At 36.1% G+C, this 20817-nt stretch overlaps 2 protein-coding genes across 5 annotated transcripts; one reads left to right on the top strand and one right to left on the bottom strand.

Moving 5' to 3' along the window:
- The first annotated feature begins 5169 nt into the window (after positions 1-5169).
- LOC105796972 (ATP-dependent helicase BRM) lies at positions 5170-16644 on the top strand. 3 transcript variants are annotated; one of them, XM_052633383.1, is made up of 15 exons: positions 5170-5802; positions 7081-8382; positions 8518-9843; positions 10013-10125; positions 10392-10479; positions 10623-10709; positions 10832-10924; positions 11007-11090; positions 11175-11378; positions 12010-12252; positions 12336-13889; positions 13972-14317; positions 14414-14514; positions 15206-15457; positions 15749-16644. In XM_052633383.1, exons 1-15 carry the CDS (start codon positions 5617-5619, stop codon positions 16388-16390), a joined length of 6621 nt encoding a protein of 2206 aa, XP_052489343.1. In that variant the 5' UTR covers positions 5170-5616; the 3' UTR covers positions 16391-16644. The 3 variants fall into 3 exon arrangements, with proteins under 3 accessions (XP_052489343.1, XP_012482306.1, XP_052489344.1); XM_012626852.2 differs by having other exon boundaries at positions 13972-14514; XM_052633384.1 differs by having other exon boundaries at positions 5651-5798; positions 13972-14514.
- A 1425-nt stretch (positions 16645-18069) lies between these two features.
- LOC105797037 (uncharacterized) lies at positions 18070-20095 on the bottom strand. 2 transcript variants are annotated; one of them, XM_012626965.2, is made up of 5 exons: positions 20049-20095; positions 19308-19401; positions 19041-19190; positions 18760-18884; positions 18070-18545 (listed from the first exon to the last, which is right to left on the bottom strand). In XM_012626965.2, the coding sequence occupies exons 2-5, from the start codon at positions 19332-19334 to the stop codon at positions 18530-18532; spliced, it is 318 nt and encodes a 105-aa protein (XP_012482419.1). In that variant the 5' UTR covers positions 19335-19401; positions 20049-20095; the 3' UTR covers positions 18070-18529. The 2 variants fall into 2 exon arrangements, with proteins under 2 accessions (XP_012482419.1, XP_052489345.1); XM_052633385.1 differs by having other exon boundaries at positions 19308-19550; positions 20049-20089.
- Positions 20096-20817: the final 722 nt, after the last annotated feature.

The following is a 20817-nucleotide window of genomic DNA, read 5'->3' as shown; positions in this document are numbered from 1 at the left end:
GTTGCAAATGTGTACAGTTGCGAGTTGCTTCTTAGTTACATTAAGTGTCATCCATGGCCTACATACTTATAGACCAATGATTAGATCCTATATTTTAGATTTTTATGCAAAATGAGATTATGTGAAAAGACTTGTATATGCTAGTGACGAGACCTGTATTGATCAAGTTAGGATGAATATAGTTACCTTTTTTAAACTATGTGAGATGTTACAAACTTTAGGGGAATTGAAGTCGTCAAGGAACAAGTTTGTTGATGAGCAAGTGGCAATGTTTTTACAGATCATTTCTCATCACCTTAAAAATTGAGTTATCAAGCATTACTTTAATACGTTCAGGGAAACTGTTAGCAGATTATTTCAAAATGTTTTAAATGCTATTATATGCTTACAAGATGTGTTATTTAAAAAGGCAGAACCAATTACAGCTAATTCTACAGACCCAAGGTGGAAATGGTTCAAGGTATTGGAGTGAGTTCTATATATAGTTTTTACATAATTTAGTTGATTTAGATTTAAATATAGTATCCTAACTCAAGGTTTTATACATGTGATGTAGAATTGCTTAGGTGCTTTAAATGGAACCTACATCAAGATTAGGGTCCCAACAGTTGATAAACCTAGATATCAAACGCGAAAATGTGACATAGGAATAAATATGTTAGGTGTTTGTACACCTGATATGCATTTTGTTTATGTTCTTCCTGGTTGGGAAGGTTCTGTTGCTGATGAACGGGTTCTTCGAGATGCCATTAGTAGGAGACATTGACTAAAAGTTCCTCATGGTAAAGTGCAAAATTAGAGGACTTTGAATTAATCTTTAAGATTATACTTTTTTGGGAAATTAACCATGGCAAATAGTTTTTTTTATAGGTTGTTATTATCTAGTTGATGCTGGATACACAAATTGTGAGGGATTTCTTGCACCTTTTAGAGGACAAAGATATCATTTGAATGAGTGGCGTCAGGGTTACTAGCCAAGTACTCCGAAAGAATTTTTCAATATAAAATATGCTTCAGCTCGTAATGTTATTGAAATATGCTTTGGGTTATTAAAACTTAGATGGGGAATACTTAGGAGTCCATTATTCTATCCTGTGAGGGTGCACAATAGAATCATTACTGCATGTTGTTTTCTCCATAATTTTATTCGAACTTATATGAGTCTTGATCCTATTGAAGCGGAGTTGGGAGAATGATTACCTAGTAATGTGATAGATGAAAATGAACCAAATATTGTAAATATTCATCCATCGGATGCATAGGCTACTTGGAGGATGGAACTAGTCAACCAAATGTTCGATGAATGGCAATCATCTAGAAATTAGCTAGGTTTAGGGTAAAAATAGTAAACGTTAATTTGTTTATGTTATTTCATGTATCTAATTTATGAAACTTTGGTGGTGTTTGAATTGTTTTTTGTATTCTACTAGACTTGTTGAATTATAATTTATTTTCTTTTGATTTATCATGTGTTATAATTTTATAAAGTGTTGACCTTTTGATTCATAATATTGAACTGAATTTTAACTTGTTTTTTTTTTCTTAAGATAGTTATGTCAGATTTTTCATAATTAATTGTTTCTTCCCAAAATTCTCGATGAACCAAAAGAAAATGGGTTCCAGAAGCAGATGTTGCGTTGGTTGCCTGTATGGTCGACTTGTACAATGTTGGAACCTTCAATGCTGATACGGGATTCAAAGCCGGTTATTTAAATGATTTGGAAAAAATGTTAGAAAAAGTTTTACAAAATTCCATGTTGAAGGCTAAACCTAATCTTAAATCGATGATTAGGACATTGAAAAGGGATTGGTCAATCGCTTATGACATGCTTAGTGTAAAAAACAATAGCGGTTTTGGTTGGGATGAGCATAGGCAGCTTGTTGTTGCTGAAGATGTGGTGTGGAACTCATAAATAAATGTAAGAATTATTTCAAGTCTTTATTATCTTATTTTGACCAAGCTTATATCTAATATGAATTCTTCATTTTTTATAGAGTCATAAAGAAGCCGGTCAATTCAAACATCGTAGTTTCCCTTATTATGACCAACTTACTAACATCTACGCAAAAGATCGAGCCACTGGGAAAGATGCTCAAACAGTCGCTGATATTATTGAAGAAATAGATGTTGAGGATGTAGCTACTACAAATACTCATGAAGAAATAAATGATTTCTATAGATGCGAAGCTGATGTTTCTTTGGATGACATGGATCTTTCAGCTACACAACCGCAACCAGTTAGAAACCAAGGTGATTCCATATTTTCAAAGAAGAAAAAAAAAGATATCTGATGCAAGTGATCATATTTCTTCTACTTCATTTCATGATGCTGCCACTTTATTGGCGAAAAACATACAAACCGTTGGCGTTGAAATCAATAGTAGTATTGCCTCTGAAGTGCTAATTCAACAAAAGTCAGAAATGACCATTCAAGAAAGAAATCTAAAATTATATCCAACATTATGTGAAGTAGAAGGTTTAACTAGATGAGCGCTATCGCGCATTGAGCAAAATTCCAGATCATCCAACGCAAATGCTCATTTTCTGTAGCTTACCTTCTTCTGTGCAATTGGAATGGGTCAGAAGATTTTTTGCTGACCATTAAAAACCATGGTTGTGTTGATGATATTTTGGTAATTTTTGTGTTTGTAATATTTGGATGGTATAATGACATGATAGAATGTCATTACAATGTTGTAACCTTTTGATGTTGTAAAATTTTATAACATATGGATTATGACATATAAACTAATGAAATCATGTAACTTTTTGTTAATATATGAATATTATGTTTGGATATGAAATATAATTCTCAAGTTATTTATTACGGGCAAAATACCAAAAAAAGCCCTATTTTTTAAAAATTTATCGAAATGGGCTCGGTATTTTATTATTTACCGGAATGGGCCATTTTCCCCAAAATCGCGTCCACGTCAGCGCGATGTTAGGGGAGGTGTCAGCAAATCGTGTTCACGTCAGCGCACTTTGCTGACGTGGACACAAATCGCGCCTACGAGGACGCGATTTTCTGACACATCAGCAAAACGCGCTAACGTCCACGTGATTTGATGACACGTCCCCTGACATCGCGCTGACGTGGACGCGATTTTGGGGAAAATGGTCCATTCCAGTATATAATAAAATACCGGGCCTATTTCGGTAAATTTTAAAAAAATAGGGCTTTTATGTGTAATTTGGCCCCTTTTTTGGTATTTTGCCCCTAATAATACATATTAATGTATTACATATGTAGCTCAAATTATGTATTGTAGTTAATATTCATAATATTGTAGCTCAAATTGTCAATCCGTCTATACTATTGTACTAATAATATATATTAATGTAATATTGAAGAGTTAATTGATTAAAAAATAAATGCAACAAGTACAAAAAGATTCAAATTTATTACCAACAAGATTTGAACCAAGGTACTAAGGAAAAGAGCAAGCATCTTAACCAACTAAGCTAAACTAATTAATTGGCATATTATAAAAATACTGTTATTATCTTAATTATATTACTTACGTTCTAATGATTTATCGGACCTATTCCATATACGTGTCAAATCGTAAAAAATAATACAACAATTTCGTAAAAAAATCCGTGTTTACTTCAAATAAATAAGGAAAATAATGATTTGAATGTTTCAAAATTCAATTTTAAACAGAAAAAATCAAAATTTAGAGGCAAAAAAGGATCTTTTTCGATGAAAACTGCAGCAAACCGCCTTCGGCAGTTTTTCAGCGCGTAGATCTCGAAAAGTTATTCGAAATAAAAAAATGTCTCAATCGGACAACCGAGCCAAAAGTTATGGCCTTTCAAAGTTTTCCAAGCGAAAAAACATAAACTGTTCATGAATTATTGCTTCCACGTCAGCAAATCGCGCTTACGTGGACGCGATTTGTTGCCACGTAAGTAATCACGCTGACGTGGACACGATTTGCTGAAACATCCCCTGACATCGCGCTGACGTAGATGCGATTTCGTGAAAAATGGCTCATTCCGGTAAATAATAAAACACCAGGCACATTTCGGTAAAATTTTAAAAAATAGGACTTTTATGTGTAATTTGCCCATTTATTACTTCTAATATTTTGTTTTTTATTGTAGAATAATTAAATTATTTGTTTCACTAATGATATTTTTGCACGTTAAATATGTATTGCGTTTAAAAATAATAAAGAAGATTATATATTATTTTATAGTATTATATATTATGATTTTTAATTCATATAATAATTTTATTAAGAATTTTATTAAATTATATATTATTTTATTAAATTATATTTAATAATAATTATGCTAAAATATGATTAAATTATTTATTATTTTTATTAAATTATTTTTAATAATAATCTTATTAAAATTTAATAACAATAACAATAATCATCTACCTAAAAAAAATTCTGCTAAGGGTATTCTAGTCATTTTAGTTTTTTTCTTATGCTATTAAAACATCATTCCATTCAACCAAACAGAAGAATATTATTACAGTTCTATTCCATTCCATTGAACCAAACAATTGAATTACTGATTACAGTTTTATTCCATTACAACTCTATTCTATTATAGTGAATCAAACGTACTCTTAGTAACAAATTTAAAAAAAATCAATTAAGTCCTTTTAAAATATAAAATTATTAAAATCATAAAATTATATAAAAGTTTACAAATAAAGTTATAAAAATTTTAAAATTTTCTTTTAAAAATAACAAAATTCACCTATTAAAATCTAATAGTTGTAAGATTTTCACAATGTAAATTTAAGGAAAGAGCTATTTTATTCATTAATTTAATATATAAAATTAATTTATTTATTTTTTGACGGGGAAAACTAAAATAGTAAAAAAGTTTAGCACTTTTCCTATCATTAGGGGTCTCCCATGTAAATATCACTAAAACGCTAGGGTAAAAGTTTCATGCTCTGCGCTTTCCGTAAATTTCTAACCGTAAGACACCCTCGACCCCAGTGGACCCCACCTCACTTACCACTAAGCATCGAATGCAAAGGAGAGAGCATAAATAAATAAAAGCAGATAAAACGCCTCCTCTTAATTACAAATTTACAACCAAAAGAGCGAAAAAAATAAAAATAAAAATAAAAATAAAAATAATCTTTCTTCAAAGTTAAAAAGGAAATTTAAAAATAACCTAACTAGGGTTTGGGTGACCCGTGGGGAGACAAAAATTTACACAATTGCGTGGAAACTGAGAGGGAGATTAGTGGTTAGTGGGCAGGGGGCAGTGAGTCGAATCACCGATTTTTAACTTTTTATTTTATTTTTTCGTTGTTCGCTTTAAATTCGCTTTTTTCGCTCAGCTCATCAAGATCGACCTATCATTTCTACCGTAAATTTCGGATTTCTTTAGAGAGAAACAAAGTAAATTCAACTGTTGGCTTTTGTTTTTAGTTTATTTATTTTTAATTTTCTATTGAACGTGGGGATCGGGGGGGGGGGGGGGGCAAAAGGGTTTCATTAAAAAAAAGGATTTTTGGAGGGATTCAAGTTGTGAGTGTGGTGGGGGGTTTTTCTTTCCTTTTTTTTGAATTTTTATTGTAATAATTTGGAATTTGCGAGGGAATTTTTGTTGAAGACAGTTGGGGCAAGTTTTTTATGCAATCTGGTGGTGGTGGCGGAGCTGGGCCCAGCCGGGACCTGGGAGTGGGCCCGGTCGGACGGGCTACATCCACATCGTCCGCAGCTTCGCCCTCTTCGTCGTCATCGGCCGTTTCGACCCCTCACTGGGGATATGATTCGGTGCAACAGCAGCAGCCGCAGCAGCAAATAGCTTCTAGGCAGGTAGAGTGTGTATAGAATTTCAGTCAACCTAAGGGAACTTTAGTTGTATTGGCACGTGGTTTTGGGAGCTCAGTATGTTTCTGCAGACGGGGAGTGATGAATTCGTGAATATGGCGGGTTTTGGGGATTCTAATTTTGTGAATAAGTGCTATTTCTGATATAATTACGTTAGGACACAAGATTGATTAGTTAGTTCTTGGTACTTAGCTTGCCATGGGGTGTTTGTTAGAGGAGAGTTATATTTAGTAGCATTAAACTCTTGAGCTCATAGGTGTTAAGGGAATCAACCGTACTAAGCTATTTGTTTCTAGAAAGATGAATAAAGGCCTTTCAATTCGAACTTATAGAGCAGATTTTTTTTTTATCCCTATTTTTAGGTTCAAGTGTTTGTTGCGTTGTTTATCCTTTTCTTTTAGAAATGCTAATAGAAACATTTGAATTCCAAGTATTTAGTTTACACTGCCCTCTTTCTACACAGCAGTTTTTTTGAAAGTGAGTGTGAGAGAGAGTAATATGGAACTGTACTTTATGCTCTCCTACAGAATTAATCAACTTAGATGCATGGTTGAAGGTTAAGCTCCACAGACATGTTATCAAAGCTTGATGAAATTGTTCTTGATTGATAGCATTCTACTATGACTTAGTCTTTTCTTTTTGATACAATATGTGTGGTTACCATGACTAGCTTCTAAATTCTGTTTGATTACCTCAAATCTCCTTAGATGATGTGTAGAAGAACCTAGCCTTCTTTTTTTCTTCATCCCATTTAGAATCGATATGGAATCTTTATTGTTTGAGTGTTATTCACTGGTTGTATTGGAATGTTATCTTCCTTTTGTTTCTTGCGCCTACTGTTTAGTGTTTTGATTATATTATTACGAAAATTAGCATTCCCACCCCAGAATTATATGCCCTTCCTTGGATTTCCTTTTGGTTTATATGGTACAGATTAAACTTTTATGGCATTAACTCCTAGATGTTCTTGTAGTGAGACCACCATTCTTTCTACATTTCTCTTTTAAGGATGATTAAAGTATCAGTGTTTTGTCTGTCACTTCTTGTTTATGCTGGAATCACCTAGTGGGCTCCAAATTCTATAATATTCTTACTGTTATGACTTTGGTGCTTTGCTATCTTACTCTTTGAGCAACATAGAATGATGAAGATGCCCTTGATTTTTGCTCAACTCTTTTCATTGAGTCGTTAATGCTTCTAGCTACTAGTTAATGGTTATGCTTTTCTTTGAGAAGTTCATGAGTTATCTTTTTGCATTTATAGCTACTTAGAAAACCTGAAGTAAATGAAGCCATCCTAGCATATCAGGCCAGTGGTCTTCAAGGTATGTTGGGAGGAAGCAATTTCCCCTCATCTCCAGGCTCCATGCAACCGCCTCAACAGTCCAGGAAGTTTTTTGATCTGGCTCAACAACATGCTTCTGCCCAGGACAGTCAGAATAGGAGTCAAGGTGTTGAGAGACAAACACTGACTCCCTTTCAGCAAGCTTATTATCAGTATGCTTACCAGACTGCTCAGCAACAGAAGACACTTTTGGCGCAGCAGCAAGCTAAGATGGCTATTTTGGGCTCTGCATCTGTTAAGGATCAGGACATGCGAATTGGAAACTTTAAAATTCTAGAACTTACTTCTATGCAGGCAGCTAATCAGGCTCAGGCATCATCCTCTAAGAACCCATCTGAGCAGCTTGGTCGTGTTGAAAAGCAGATTGAGCATGGACCACAGTCAGCTACTGACCAAAGAAATGAGCCCAAGCCACCTACCCAAGGAACAGTTACTGGACAATTAATGCATGGGAATGTTCTAAGGGCCATGCAGGCACAACAAGCTCAGCAAACTGTTCAAAACACGGGACACGATCAACTTGCTATGGCTGCACAGTTGCAGTCATGGGCACTTGAGCGTAATATTGATCTGTCGCAACCTGCAAATGCTAATTTGATGGCACAACTCATTCCACTCATGCAATCTAGGATGGCTGCCCACCAAAAAACAAATGAAAGCAATATGGGTTCTCAGTCATCACCTGTGCTTGTGTCCAAGCCACAGACCACTTCTCCATCAGTTCCAAGTGACAGTTCTCCCCGTGGCTGTTCATCAAGTGATATATCTAGCCAGTCTGGCTCTGCCAAAACCAAGCCAACAGCTCTACCTAGCACAACTTCCAGCACTGGGGTGGTTAATAATGCTGACAACATTGCAATGCTGCAGTTAGCTATTCGCGGCCAAGATAAACAGGTCCCTCCCAGAGAGCCACTTGTTCTTGGAAGTGAGATGCCTTCTGTGCGTCCTTCGCAATCATCTCCAAATATTAGCCTGAGTGGCAATCCATCTTTGCTCACAAAGAATTCATTAGGTGGCACAGAAACAGCAGAAACGCAGTATCGTAAACAGTTAAATGAAAATTTCCCACTGCCTTCTGCTCCTAATAATGATGGAGGGTCTGTTAAAAACTTACCAGCACAAGGCAAAGCAGCTATGCAGATGCCACAGCAACGTTTTGGTTTTACTAAAAAACAACTCCATGTTCTCAAAGCACAAATACTAGCATTTAGGCGCCTGAAGGTATGCTTATTTCTCTCTCCCCATCCTATCCTTGCCTATCTGACATTTGTGCATTTTCCCTTACTTTCTACCAATTGCACAAAGTATACTAAAGAATAATGTGTGGGCCATAATGATTCTTGTGGTCATTAACAGAAAGGAGAAGGTACACTTCCACATGAGCTTCTTCGAGCCATTGTTCCCCCACCAGTTGAGCTGCAGCAGCCACAACTTCCTCCTCTAGGTGGAAATAACCAGGACAGAAATGGTGGAAAGATTGTAGAAGATCCTCAGAAATATTCAGATTCAAAGGAGAAGGTTTCACAGGCTGGGCCGTCTACCAATGGACATAATATTGTTAAAGAGGAAGCATATCGAGGAGATGATAAAGCAACTTCATCAACAGCTCATATGCAAGGGGTGTCATCTGTGGCCAAGGAATTTTCATCTACTTTACCTGCTGGAAAAGAAGAGCAGCAAGGTTCTGTCATTTCTGCCAAGTCCGACCAAGAAGTAGAACACAGTCTTCAAAAAACTCCAGCTAGAAGTGATTTTAGTGTGGATAGGGGAAAGGCTGTTGCACCTCAACTTGCTGCATCTGATGGAGGGCAAGTTAAAAAACCTGTGCAGGCAAACTCTGCCCCCCAGCCAAAAGATCCTGGCTCCGCTAGAAAGTATCATGGACCACTATTTGATTTTCCTTTCTTCACTAGGAAACATGACTCGAATGGTTCAGTGATGCCTAACATCAATAATAATCTAACTCTGGCTTATGATGTCAAAGAGCTTCTCTTTCAGGAAGGTGTGGAAGTCTTTAGCAAGAAACGATCAGAAAATTTGAGGAAGATTGGTGGTTTACTAGCAGTAAATTTGGAGAGGAAAAGGATCAGGCCAGATCTTGTTCTGCGTTTGCAAATTGAAGAAAAAAAGCTTCGACTTATAGATGTGCAGGCACGTTTGAGGGATGAAGTTGACCAGCAGCAACAAGAGATAACGGCTATGCCTGACAGACCGTACAGAAAATTTGTCCGCCTGTGTGAGCGTCAGCGTATGGAGCTGGCAAGACAAATACAAGCCACTCAGAAGGCCCTGAGAGAGAAGCAATTGAAATCCATTTTTCAGTGGCGCAAGAAGCTCCTGGAAGCTCACTGGGCCATTCGTGATGCACGAACTGCTCGCAATAGGGGAGTTGCCAAGTACCATGAGAGAATGTTACGGGAGTTTTCAAAGAGGAAAGATGATGATAGGAACAAAAGGATGGAGGCCTTGAAGAATAATGATGTTGAAAGGTACAGAGAGATGTTGATTGAGCAGCAGACAAATATCCCTGGTGATGCTGCAGAGAGATATGAAGTTCTTTCATCATTCTTGACACAGACTGAAGAGTATCTTCATAAACTGGGAAGTAAGATAACAGCTGCCAAGAGTCAGCAGGAAGTGGAGGAGGCAGCAAATGCTGCTGCTGTTGCTGCAAGGTTACAGGCATGATTTCTTAAACATTCCCTCTTTTGTACCCTCTTCTGTGTTTTTTTTTTCTTTGAATTTTTTGGACTGTTTTTGGAGCCAAATATAATATTCAATTTCCTTTCCTCATAAGCTTTAGGTTGATTCTGTTTTACTTATTTTCTTGTTTTCTACTTCTTGACAAAAGGGTTTATCAGAAGAAGAAGTTAGGATTGCAGCAGCTTGTGCTGGAGAGGAAGTAATGATAAGAAATCGTTTTATGGAAATGAATGCACCCAGGGATGGTTCGTCTGTGAGCAAGTAAGTTATGTTATAAAGTTCATTTCACAGGACTTACTGATAATATAGAGGGGTTCTTCAGTTACAAAGCGTGATTGGAATAGGGTGTAAATTATGTGACAGTTAGATGAGGCTTATGGTCATTTCTCATGTTTAGTTCAACAACTATCATTTCATATGGTCAATTTAGATTTACGTTTTTGTTTATTATAACGGCATTTGTTTCTTAGAAGCCACCAAAATTCTGGCAATTTTATTTATTTGTTGTTTTTTGTGGTCATAAACAGGTACTATAATCTTGCTCATGCTATTAATGAAAGAGTCATAAGGCAACCGTCGATGCTACGAGCTGGAACATTACGAGACTATCAGCTTGTAGGTTGCTATATTAAAAATATTGGGCTTCTTTCCTACCTTTTTAAAAAAAAAAAATTTCTCGGTTCTTGGCCCTTTTAGTTTAATACTATTAATTATAGCAAGTTAAAATTTCTCTGACATCTACGTATTTTATTTTGTAGGTTGGTTTGCAGTGGATGCTTTCTTTGTATAACAATAAATTAAATGGTATATTGGCTGATGAGATGGGCCTTGGGAAGACTGTTCAGGTATTGTTATTTGGGAGTTAGATCAGGTGTTGGGATTAGTTAGAGCATTTATTGTTTCAGTAGATAATCAAAAGATACAATAGCGCTGTTGATAACTTCTTAGATTTTGCCCTAATGTGTAGGTTATGGCTTTGATTGCTTATTTGATGGAATTTAAAGGAAACTACGGTCCACATCTTATAATTGTTCCTAATGCAGTTCTGGTAAATTGGAAGGTTAGTTTTGTTTTTGATGTATATTGATGGCTTTGACATTTTCCTGATATCTTTGAATAGATATAACTGAGTCCTTTTGCAGAGTGAGCTCCATAATTGGCTGCCATCTGTGTCATGCATCTACTATGTTGGAGCAAAAGATCAACGTTCAAAATTATTTTCTCAAGTAAGAACTACAACTTTCTGTGATTAGTTATTTCTTGAAGTGTCAAAACTTGCTGAACTTTCTTTTTGTTTACTTGTTTCATAGGAGGTTTTGGCTATGAAATTTAATGTCCTTGTGACAACTTATGAATTCATCATGTACGATCGGTCTAAACTTTCTAAAATTGATTGGAAGTACATTATAATTGACGAGGCCCAGCGAATGAAAGACAGAGAATCTGTTTTAGCTCGTGACCTTGATAGGTACCGCTGCCAAAGGCGTTTGCTTCTTACTGGGACACCATTACAGGTCTGTTAAGGCAGCTCTCTGATATGATTGGAAATAGAAAAAAGTACACATACATATATGCATACAGATTGAAAACCTTTAAACAACTCTTTTGCTTTACTTCCATGACTGGCATCCACTTGAAATAATATGACCACCATTTTTCTTGACAACTTTACTTTGCATATGCTGAGGCACGCACACAAGAGCATCTTCATTTAGGGTAGGCCCTCTATGAAAAGTGTCTCATAACTTGAGATATCCTAAATTCCCATTACTATGTTTTCATGTCTTTTGTTATTGGTTATTCACTAAATATCCATGCGAGGGATGAAAAAGGAGGTACCACATGGATGCTTATGTCTTATAATGTTGTTTATGAGTCATGGTAGGAATTAGAGAGTACTTTCCTAACCATATTTTAGCTGTTTCTTGCCTTTCTTTTGTTTTTTTACGGTGTGTCTCATTTAGTTAGCCTGTTTTTTACACTTTAGTTTATATCCTACAGTATGGCGTATTTGATTCATTTAAGTAATAAACCTATTTAACTTTTCTCTTTTCCCATGCTCACTTTCTTATATGCGTGCGTGTGTGCCTATTGCTTATTTGATAATTTTAACAATTTATTTATTTATTTGTTTTAATACTGCAGAATGACTTGAAAGAACTCTGGTCCCTGTTAAATCTTCTCCTTCCTGAAGTGTTTGATAATCGCAAGGCATTTCATGATTGGTTTTCACAACCATTTCAAAAGGAAGGCCCTACCCACAATGCAGAGGATGATTGGCTTGAGACGGAGAAGAAGGTTATCATCATCCACCGACTTCATCAAATTCTTGAGCCTTTTATGCTTAGACGTCGCGTTGAAGATGTGGAAGGTTCACTTCCTCCAAAGGTATACTGTTATTGCTGTCTTTCTTTTATAATCACTTAACATACTGCTGTTTCCAATGACATTATTTCATTGGTTGATTGCAGGTTTCGATAGTTTTAAGATGCAGAATGTCGGCTATTCAGAGTGCCATTTATGATTGGATAAAATCAACTGGGACTCTTCGAGTTGATCCTGAAGATGAGAAGCGCAGGGTTCAAAAGAACCCAATATACCAAGCTAAGGTGTATAAAACTTTAAATAACCGGTGTATGGAGCTCAGGAAGACTTGCAATCATCCTTTGCTTAATTACCCGTATTTCAATGACTTATCTAAAGATTTCCTTGTAAGATCTTGTGGGAAATTGTGGATCCTAGACAGGATCCTAATAAAACTGCAGAGAACTGGGCATCGTGTATTACTCTTTAGTACCATGACGAAGCTTTTAGATATCTTGGAGGAATACTTGCAGTGGAGGAGGCTTGTTTACAGACGTATTGATGGAACAACTAGCTTGGAAGATCGTGAATCAGCTATTGTTGACTTCAATAGTCCTGATTCTGAATGCTTCATATTCTTACTAAGTATACGTGCAGCTGGTCGTGGTTTAAATCTTCAAACTGCTGACACTGTTGTTATATATGATCCTGATCCTAATCCTAAAAATGAGGAACAGGCGGTTGCTAGAGCTCACCGAATTGGACAAACAAGGGAGGTCAAAGTCATTTACATGGAAGCAGTTGTTGACAAAATCTCTAGTCAGCAGAAGGAGGATGAAATAAGGAGTGGGGGTACAGTTGATTTTGAGGATGATTTTGCAGGTAAGGATAGATATATGGGGTCAATTGAGAGCCTCATAAGGAATAACATTCAACAATATAAAATCGACATGGCTGATGAAGTAATCAATGCTGGACGTTTTGACCAGAGAACAACACATGAAGAGAGACGCATGACTTTAGAAACTTTATTACACGATGAGGAGAGGTATCAGGAAACTGTCCATGATGTTCCCTCGTTGCACCAGGTAAACCGCATGATAGCAAGAAGCGAGGAAGAAGTGGAGTTGTTTGATCAAATGGATGAAGAACTGGATTGGACTGAGGAGATGACTTGCCATGAACAGGTACCTAAGTGGCTTCGAGCCAGTACAAGTGAAGTGAATGCTACTGTGGCTACTTTATCAAAAAAGCCATCAAAGAATATTTTATTTTCTGCCAGTGTTGGTGCTGAATCCCATGAAATGGAGACAGAGAGAAAAAGGGGTCGACCCAAGGGGAAAAAGCATCCTAACTATAAGGAAATAGATAATGAGAATGGGGAATACTCTGAAGCAAGTTCTTATGAGAGAAATGGTTATTCTGGGACTGAGGAAGAGGGGGAAATTGGCGAATTTGAAGATGATGAATTTAGTGGTGCTGTTGGGGACCCACCTATTACTAAGTACCAGTCTGAAGATGGCCCTCTTGGCGATGATGGGTATGAATATGCCCAGACTTCAGAACACATTAGAAATGATCGGATGCTTGACGAAGCTGGTTCTTCTGGATCATCATTGGACAGTCGAAAACCACAGCAGATAGTGTCTCCCATTTCTCCTCAGAAATTTGGCTCTCTTTCCGCATTAGATGCTAGGCCTGGTTCTGTTGTAAGAAGGCTGGTATGTCTCTTTTCCTTTATCGATTTGTTATTATGGCATTTTTCAATTCTGCTATTTTCTTATGTTATGTTAATGTTGGCAGCCTGATGAACTAGAGGAAGGTGAAATTGCAGCATCAGGAGATTCTCACGTGGACCACCAGCAGTCTGAAAGTTGGATTCATGATCGTGATGAAGGTGAATATGAACAAGTTGTCCAACCCAAGATAAAAAGAAAGCGTAGTATCCGGGTTCGACCTCGTCATACTGTAGAAAGGGCAGAGGAAAAATCTGTCACCGAAGTGCCTCATCTCGAACGTGGAGATTCATCTTTGTTGCCTTTCCAGCTAGACCAAAAATACCAATCACAACTGAGGATTGACACTGAAACAAAAGCAACTCGGGAGCGTAATGCGATCAAGCATGATCCAAATGATTCATCTTCAAAATGTAGGAGGAACTTACCTTCAATAAAAATAGCTAATACATCAAAGTTGCATGCATCTCTGAAGTCTGGTAAAATGCATTCTGAGTCTGCTCCTGCAGATGCTGGCAAATCCTCCAGAGAGAGTTGGGACAATAAACTGGTTAATACAAGTGGGTCTTCGAATTCTGGTGCTAAGATGTCTGATCTCATCCAAAGAAAGGTAAACTTGAGGTGACTTTAATTCTGGTAGTGTCTGATTGTGAATCTGTTTTTTTTTTTATTACTACTATTTTATCCATCATGGATTTTTGCTGGTCATTAGTGCTAAGTTGGATTTATAAACCTTGCTTTTGTATTTTGAATTGCTTGATGGTGTTGCTTGTAGGCACTTAATAGGCAAAGCTATGGTCCTGAATTTCTTCGGTTTCTTCATTTTGCATCTTTCTTATTGTACCAAATACTGCAGGATACACAGATTTCACCTAAGTGGGTGCTCTCATCAACAAAATAGCTTTAGGTTTTGTTAGAACACACATTTGAATAAGTGGGGTGCATTTTATGCATGATGAGGATTTTCTTTTTGAGATTAGGAAGTTTGTGTTCCATAATATGCTTTTATCTTTTTTTCTACCTTTTTGTTTGCTTTGCCATGTCCGTTTTTTGTTTGCTTTGCCATGTCCGTTTATGTTGTGTTTTTCAGAATTGATCTTCATGTTATTTTGTCTTGAGTCATTGATATTTTGCATGGTTTCCATATGCCAAGTAACTGGAAACTTGGTATATCAAAATATCTTCCCTTTTAAAAAACAGAGTACTTTTAACCTTTGACCTTAATACCTGTTTAACTGCTTAGGTTACATGTTATGCTATTTTCTATTAAGGAAATGACTAAAAAATTCTCATATGTCCAGTGTAAAAATGTGATTAGCAAGCTTCAGAGGAGAATAGATAAGGAGGGTCAACAAATTGTACCTTCGTTAACAGATTTGTGGAAGAGGATTGAAAAATCTGGTTATATGGGTGGAAGTGGAAGTAATAATTTGGACTTGCAGAAGATTGATCAGCGTGTTGACAGGTTAGAGTACAGTGGAGTTATGGAGCTTGTTGCAGATGTGCAGTTAGTGTTAAAAAGTGCAATGCAATTTTATGGGTTTTCTCTCGAGGTATGATATCTATTTAACTTGTCCTTCAGCATCTTTACATGTTCATAAGCCAACTCACTTTTGCATCACCCTTTTGAATTTTGCCGTGGATGGTCTTTTCTGGGAGCAATTGCTTCGAAGGCTTTTCAAAGAAATTCACATACAAGTATTTTGTGTTTTCAAGTGGCTAGAAATCCATTCAAAAGAAAAAGCTAGAAATTTGTATCACCTAGAAAATGTTCTAATCCCCTTCCTATAATTCTCTCATTGATGTCCTGATTTGTGTACTTTGGAAATGTAATTGGTATGCAGGTCAGGTCTGAAGCAAGGAAAGTACATGATCTATTTTTTGATTTGTTGAAGATCGCATTTCCGGATACTGATTTCCGAGAAGCTAGAAATGCTCTCTCCTTCTCTAGTCTGGTATCTACCTCCACCATGGGCTCATCTGCCAGACAGGCTGCTGTTGGCAAGAGGCAAAAGCCGATAAAAGAGGTGGAATCTGATTCAGGACTCACTCAAAAGTCATTGCAACGCCGGTCCAGTCGTGCTGGTGAGGACACAAGGATTAGAGTGCACATGCCCCAAAAGGAATCAAGGGTTGGGTGTGTAAGTGGCATTACCAAGGAACTATACCAGCAAGACGATTCTATTCTGACACATCCTGGAGAGCTAGTTATTTGCAAGAAGAAGAGGAAAGACAGGGAAAAGTCTATGGTGAAGCCCAGGACTGGATTGGCTGGCCCTGTTTCACCCCCAAGTATAGCACGCAGCATCAAGAGTCCGACGACAGGATCATTTTCTAAGGATGCTGCTAGACTGACCCAGCAGACCGCCCATCAGCAAAGTTGGCACCAGCCTGCTCATCCGCCGAACGGTGGGAGTGTTGGTTGGGCCAATCCTGTGAAAAAGTTGAGGACAGATGCAGGTAAAAGGAGACCGAGCCATTTATGACCTTGTAGAGGATCAGCTAATGGAAAATGTGTGCTGCCATTGAGTTTATTCTGGGGCGGTTCATTGTTTGTACAATTGCAATTAGATTTACCATTAACGTAGTGTAGGTTCCTCGAACCCAGTTTTTTCGTGGTTTCAATACAATGGTTTCCATATCTGCACCTTGCGGGTATTATTATCTAGAGTATTTGATAGCTGAGACGTGTAAATTATACCTTCGTTTCATCATCATAGAAGTAAATATTTTAACTGAAGGACGTATCCAACTTTTGCTAGTATACGAATTTCTACGTCTTTGTCGCTTGTCAACGTGTGTAATTGGATCAAAAGTCATGTCCTCGTGTTAACGGTGGTTGAAAATACCAAAGAGGCCGAATTTTGTTGGACCTTCAGATTTAGATTCAACAGTTTAAAAAAACAATTAAGAAATAAATATTAAAAAAAGAAAAATATAAAAGACAAGGCAAGTATATTTACAAAAAATTTAAACATAGAAATAAATCTGAATATAAAAAAATTTTAATTATTAAAATTAAAAAAAATTCATGTCAGGAATATTGTATTATTAAGTAGATATATATCAAGATTAAGATAAATCAAGGGCGTAGTTAGGGAATTGGCGGGACCTTAGAACCCTAAAATAGAAAAATTCTATTTAAACCTTTTAAAAATTTAAATTTGTAAAAGTAAAATGATATTTTGGCCCCCTAAAAATGATAAAATTTTGATTTAATCCTTTAAAATTATAAAGATATAGGCTATTAAAATAATAAAATTACATTTTTACTATCATAAAAGTTAGAATTTAATTTCTGCCCCCTAAAAATTTTTTCTGGCTTTGCCATTAAGGGCACATTTGGTTCGCTGTATTGGATTAGAGGTGTAATGGAATAGAGGTGTAATAGCAAATCAACTGTTTGGTTGAATGTAATGGAATAGAGGCGTAATAGTAATCTTGTGTTTGGTTGAATGGAATAGAGGTGTAATAACATAATGGAAAAAACTAAAATGACTAGAATACCCTTAGCATAAATTTATTTTGGTAAATGATTATTGTTATTGTTATTTAAATTTTAATAAGATTATTATTATCAATAATAAATAATTTAATCATATTTAAACATGATTATTATTAAATATATTATAATTAAAATATATAATTTAATAAAATTCTTAATAATCAATATTCTTATATGAATTTACTCAAATCATAATATATGATACTATAAAAGATAATTTGAAATGATTAATATTAAATATATTTTAATTAAAATATATGATTTAATAAAATTTAAAATAATTATAACTAATAATTTAAAATTTAAAATGTTAAATTTACTTAACAACATAATGAATTAGGGTTTTTCTTCATATTTCCAATTATGTATTCCATTTCCGACCATAAAGCACCTTTCAACTCATATCATCAGTGATTTTCTGTCCATTGACAAATTAGGATTCTATTGTTTGTGCATCAACAATTTCGAATTCTAAAATTTAGAACTTAAATTTAATTATATAAGCTTAAATAAAATTTAATTATTTTTTGTGTTGTCCTCCGATTGAGAATTGCAAGTGAATGACGTGAAAATTCTGTTAATATAAACTTGATTTGTTAATTTCGACTCTTAATTTGGATAAATAGAGTTCAAATCCAACAATCTTAAACACCAAAAACGTAGTGAAAATTCATTCTTATAGAGGACCTTCCTGATCCAACCACAAAGTACAAACTAAACATTTTCCCTTTTCAAGTTAATGTCCCACATATACAACATTTAGGACTTTAAGGAAAAGAAAAAATAAACCAAAATTTAACCTGATATTTATAGAACAAGAATCAGCAGGAAGAAGTAAAATGTAGAATTTGAAACCAAAAGAAAAAAGAGCGATGAATATCCAAACTAGATCAGAAATTAGTGTAATTAAGAGAGGTAACATCGTGGTATTCACATGTGATGTCATTTGTCTACGTGCATGACACTCTATATATACACTTCTACACCATGCTTTGGGTGTCAAACTTATCAAAATTCAATTACGTTGTTTATCTGAACAGAAAAGGATGGACGTCCCACACTGGACAGCGGCGTGTCAACTCTTACTACTATCCCCGAGTTCCCAACATTTCCGTTCCACTTAGAACGCCCGAGCTCTGTAATTGGTAAACACAACAGAAGCATGAAGATCATGCAACTCAGGTTCAATTTACAAGAAATTCATGCAATTTGTAAGAAGGCTTAATGAAGATCTTGAAAGGCAGTGTATGAAAGGTAATATCCTCAACATGAATTGTAAGTGCAGGCAAGGAGACATAGATTTACAAACTCTAAACCGTTGCAAATAAACACAAATAAGGAGAATCTCACCTAAATTGAATGGATAGCTTCATCATGAGCCCAGACCGCTTCCAAGCCAAGGCTTGTGAAAGACCTAGTGCAAATGATTTGTCAGGCCATAGAACCATTGGTGTGATACGAGTTCCCCATTTATTCTGATGAACTATCCAAACAAAAAGTTTCAGCACTCTTACAGAAAGCACCCCAAAATAGAATAGTGAATCCTTACGCCAAAGTTGTTTCAGAAAAACTAATTAACTACAACTTTTGATGCCTGTCATGTTGGCAGGCAGTAAGAGCTTAAGACTGACCTTGCATGAGAAACTATATCTCATTTCCCCTGGGTATTGGCCCTGAGCCTGAAGAAGGCCCCCACAAAGAGGAAGGAAAGCACTTGTTGTCAGCCCCTCATAAGATACGTAGGTCAACTGTCCATTTGGAAATTGCAAATCTACAAATGACTGAATAAAAGAAAGGATAGTAAACATGGCAAAGAGATTGTCTATGTTAGAAAGTCACCTCAAGCAGATAAAACTTTCTTGAATATTTAGTGCAGAAAGCTAAAAATAATTATAAACCATAGCATGGTAGATCACATCTGCCATTTCTGAGGCAGTACATGAACTGTCCTCTTTCTCCTCCAGTGTTCGGCACTACTCATCTGCTTCTTCCCTGCATTAGTAAACTGATCACTTAAAAATAGGAACAGACATCGTAATTGTTCCAAGATAGGAACTCAAATATGTCTGAAACTTGAGAGAACCTCTAATCTGCTAGTACTGATATAAGTTCAACCCACCCAAAAATAGGCCTTAGTTAACCTATTAAAAATTGAATAAATATACTAGTTAACAAATACCCAAAGTTCCCTGATAAACTTGCAGCATCTAACCAATAAAATTATATACACAGTCAAAATATAAATTTAACACCACACACAAACAGACACATATGTATATACATGTATACATATATGTAAACTCTGGCTAAAGAAACATAGATGAAGTAATCAAAAAATTAAACAGATCAAAACTCAATAGACAATCAAAATCTCAACTTTTTTTTTCTTTTCAAATCAATAGCAAAAAAAGAAGAAGACCAAGCCAAGGCAATCAAAACTTCAAATTTATTTTTGGCCAAAGAAAACCCTTAACTTCATCAACAAATAATCAAAACCCAAATCAGAAAATTAGCTGAAAACCCCTTTCCGTGCAATCAAAACTCAGGTCCAAAATGAAATCAATCCTTGAATTTATGGACCAATGATCAAAAACCCATATAAAATAAGCTACATAAAGATCCACACCAGAAGAACTTACCAGGAAAAACCCCATCTTTTGGCATACTCCACAAAACGAGTAAATTCGCAATGTAAAAAGGATTTTGAGAGGATAAAAAGAAGAAAAAGAAAAAAGAGGAGAAATGGATGGACAGAGAAAGAGGGTAAACAGGGTATAAAACTTGAAGCAACACCTAAACTGAGCAAAAGAAACTGATTAGAAATCGGTAGATTTTGGGGATTAGATCAGTAATGTATTAGACCCGTAATAGCAATACACTGAACCAAACAAAGGATTGAAGGGGGATTAAGTGGGGCCCACTGATTAGGGATGTATTGGCTATGCCAATACACCCAACCAAACATGCTGTAAGATAAGTTTGATATACTTGAAGACTCTAAGGGGATGTTTGGTTGAAGGTAATGGCATGCCTATTACAAGCCTACTCTGCAGACCCACTTAAACAGATGTTTGGTTCAACGGAATACCCTATTACGGGTGTATTCCATTCCGGGATTAAGTAGAGATATTTGGGGATTTCTATTCCCTTCCCTCTTCACCGTTTACCTATTCGTTGCCATATGAACCCTATTTTACCCTCACAAATTCTCACATCAAAAACATTCAAACGGCAGCCATTTCATGCTTCCATTTTCCTTCTACTGTTCCTTCCATTTTCCTGTCTTTTTTTTTTCTTACCCAAGTTGCGTGCCGAGTGGGGGCATTAAGGTGGCTTGGGACGAGAGAGAATCGAACAACCAGTCGGCTTGGGAAGGGGCTGAGTGGGCCCTTGCTGGCTCAACGTGTG

The sequence above is a fragment of the Gossypium raimondii genome, chromosome 7, assembly GCF_025698545.1.
Source record: "Gossypium raimondii isolate GPD5lz chromosome 7, ASM2569854v1, whole genome shotgun sequence".
NCBI lineage: Eukaryota > Viridiplantae > Streptophyta > Magnoliopsida > Malvales > Malvaceae > Gossypium > Gossypium raimondii.
Note: the sequence above shows the minus strand (reverse complement) of the source record. Positions and strands in the feature narration are given on the sequence as shown.

Bases quoted from the DNA above. Each gene is read 5' to 3' on its own strand.
- LOC105796972 (XM_012626852.2), top strand. From the start codon at position 5,617: ATGCAATCTGGTGGTGGTGGCGGAGCTGGGCCCAGCCGGGACCTGGGA. The intron at 9,844-10,012 runs GCATGATTTCTT...TCTTGACAAAAG, and splicing joins CTGTTGCTGCAAGGTTACAG to GGTTTATCAGAAGAAGAAGT. The intron at 10,480-10,622 runs GTAGGTTGCTAT...TTTATTTTGTAG, and splicing joins CATTACGAGACTATCAGCTT to GTTGGTTTGCAGTGGATGCT.
- LOC105797037 (XM_012626965.2), bottom strand. From the start codon at position 19,334: ATGGCAGATGTGATCTACCATGCTATG. The intron at 19,191-19,307 runs GTTTATAATTAT...TCTTTTATTCAG, and splicing joins ATGTGATCTACCATGCTATG to TCATTTGTAGATTTGCAATT. The intron at 18,885-19,040 runs GTCAGTCTTAAG...ATAGTTCATCAG, and splicing joins GATATAGTTTCTCATGCAAG to AATAAATGGGGAACTCGTAT.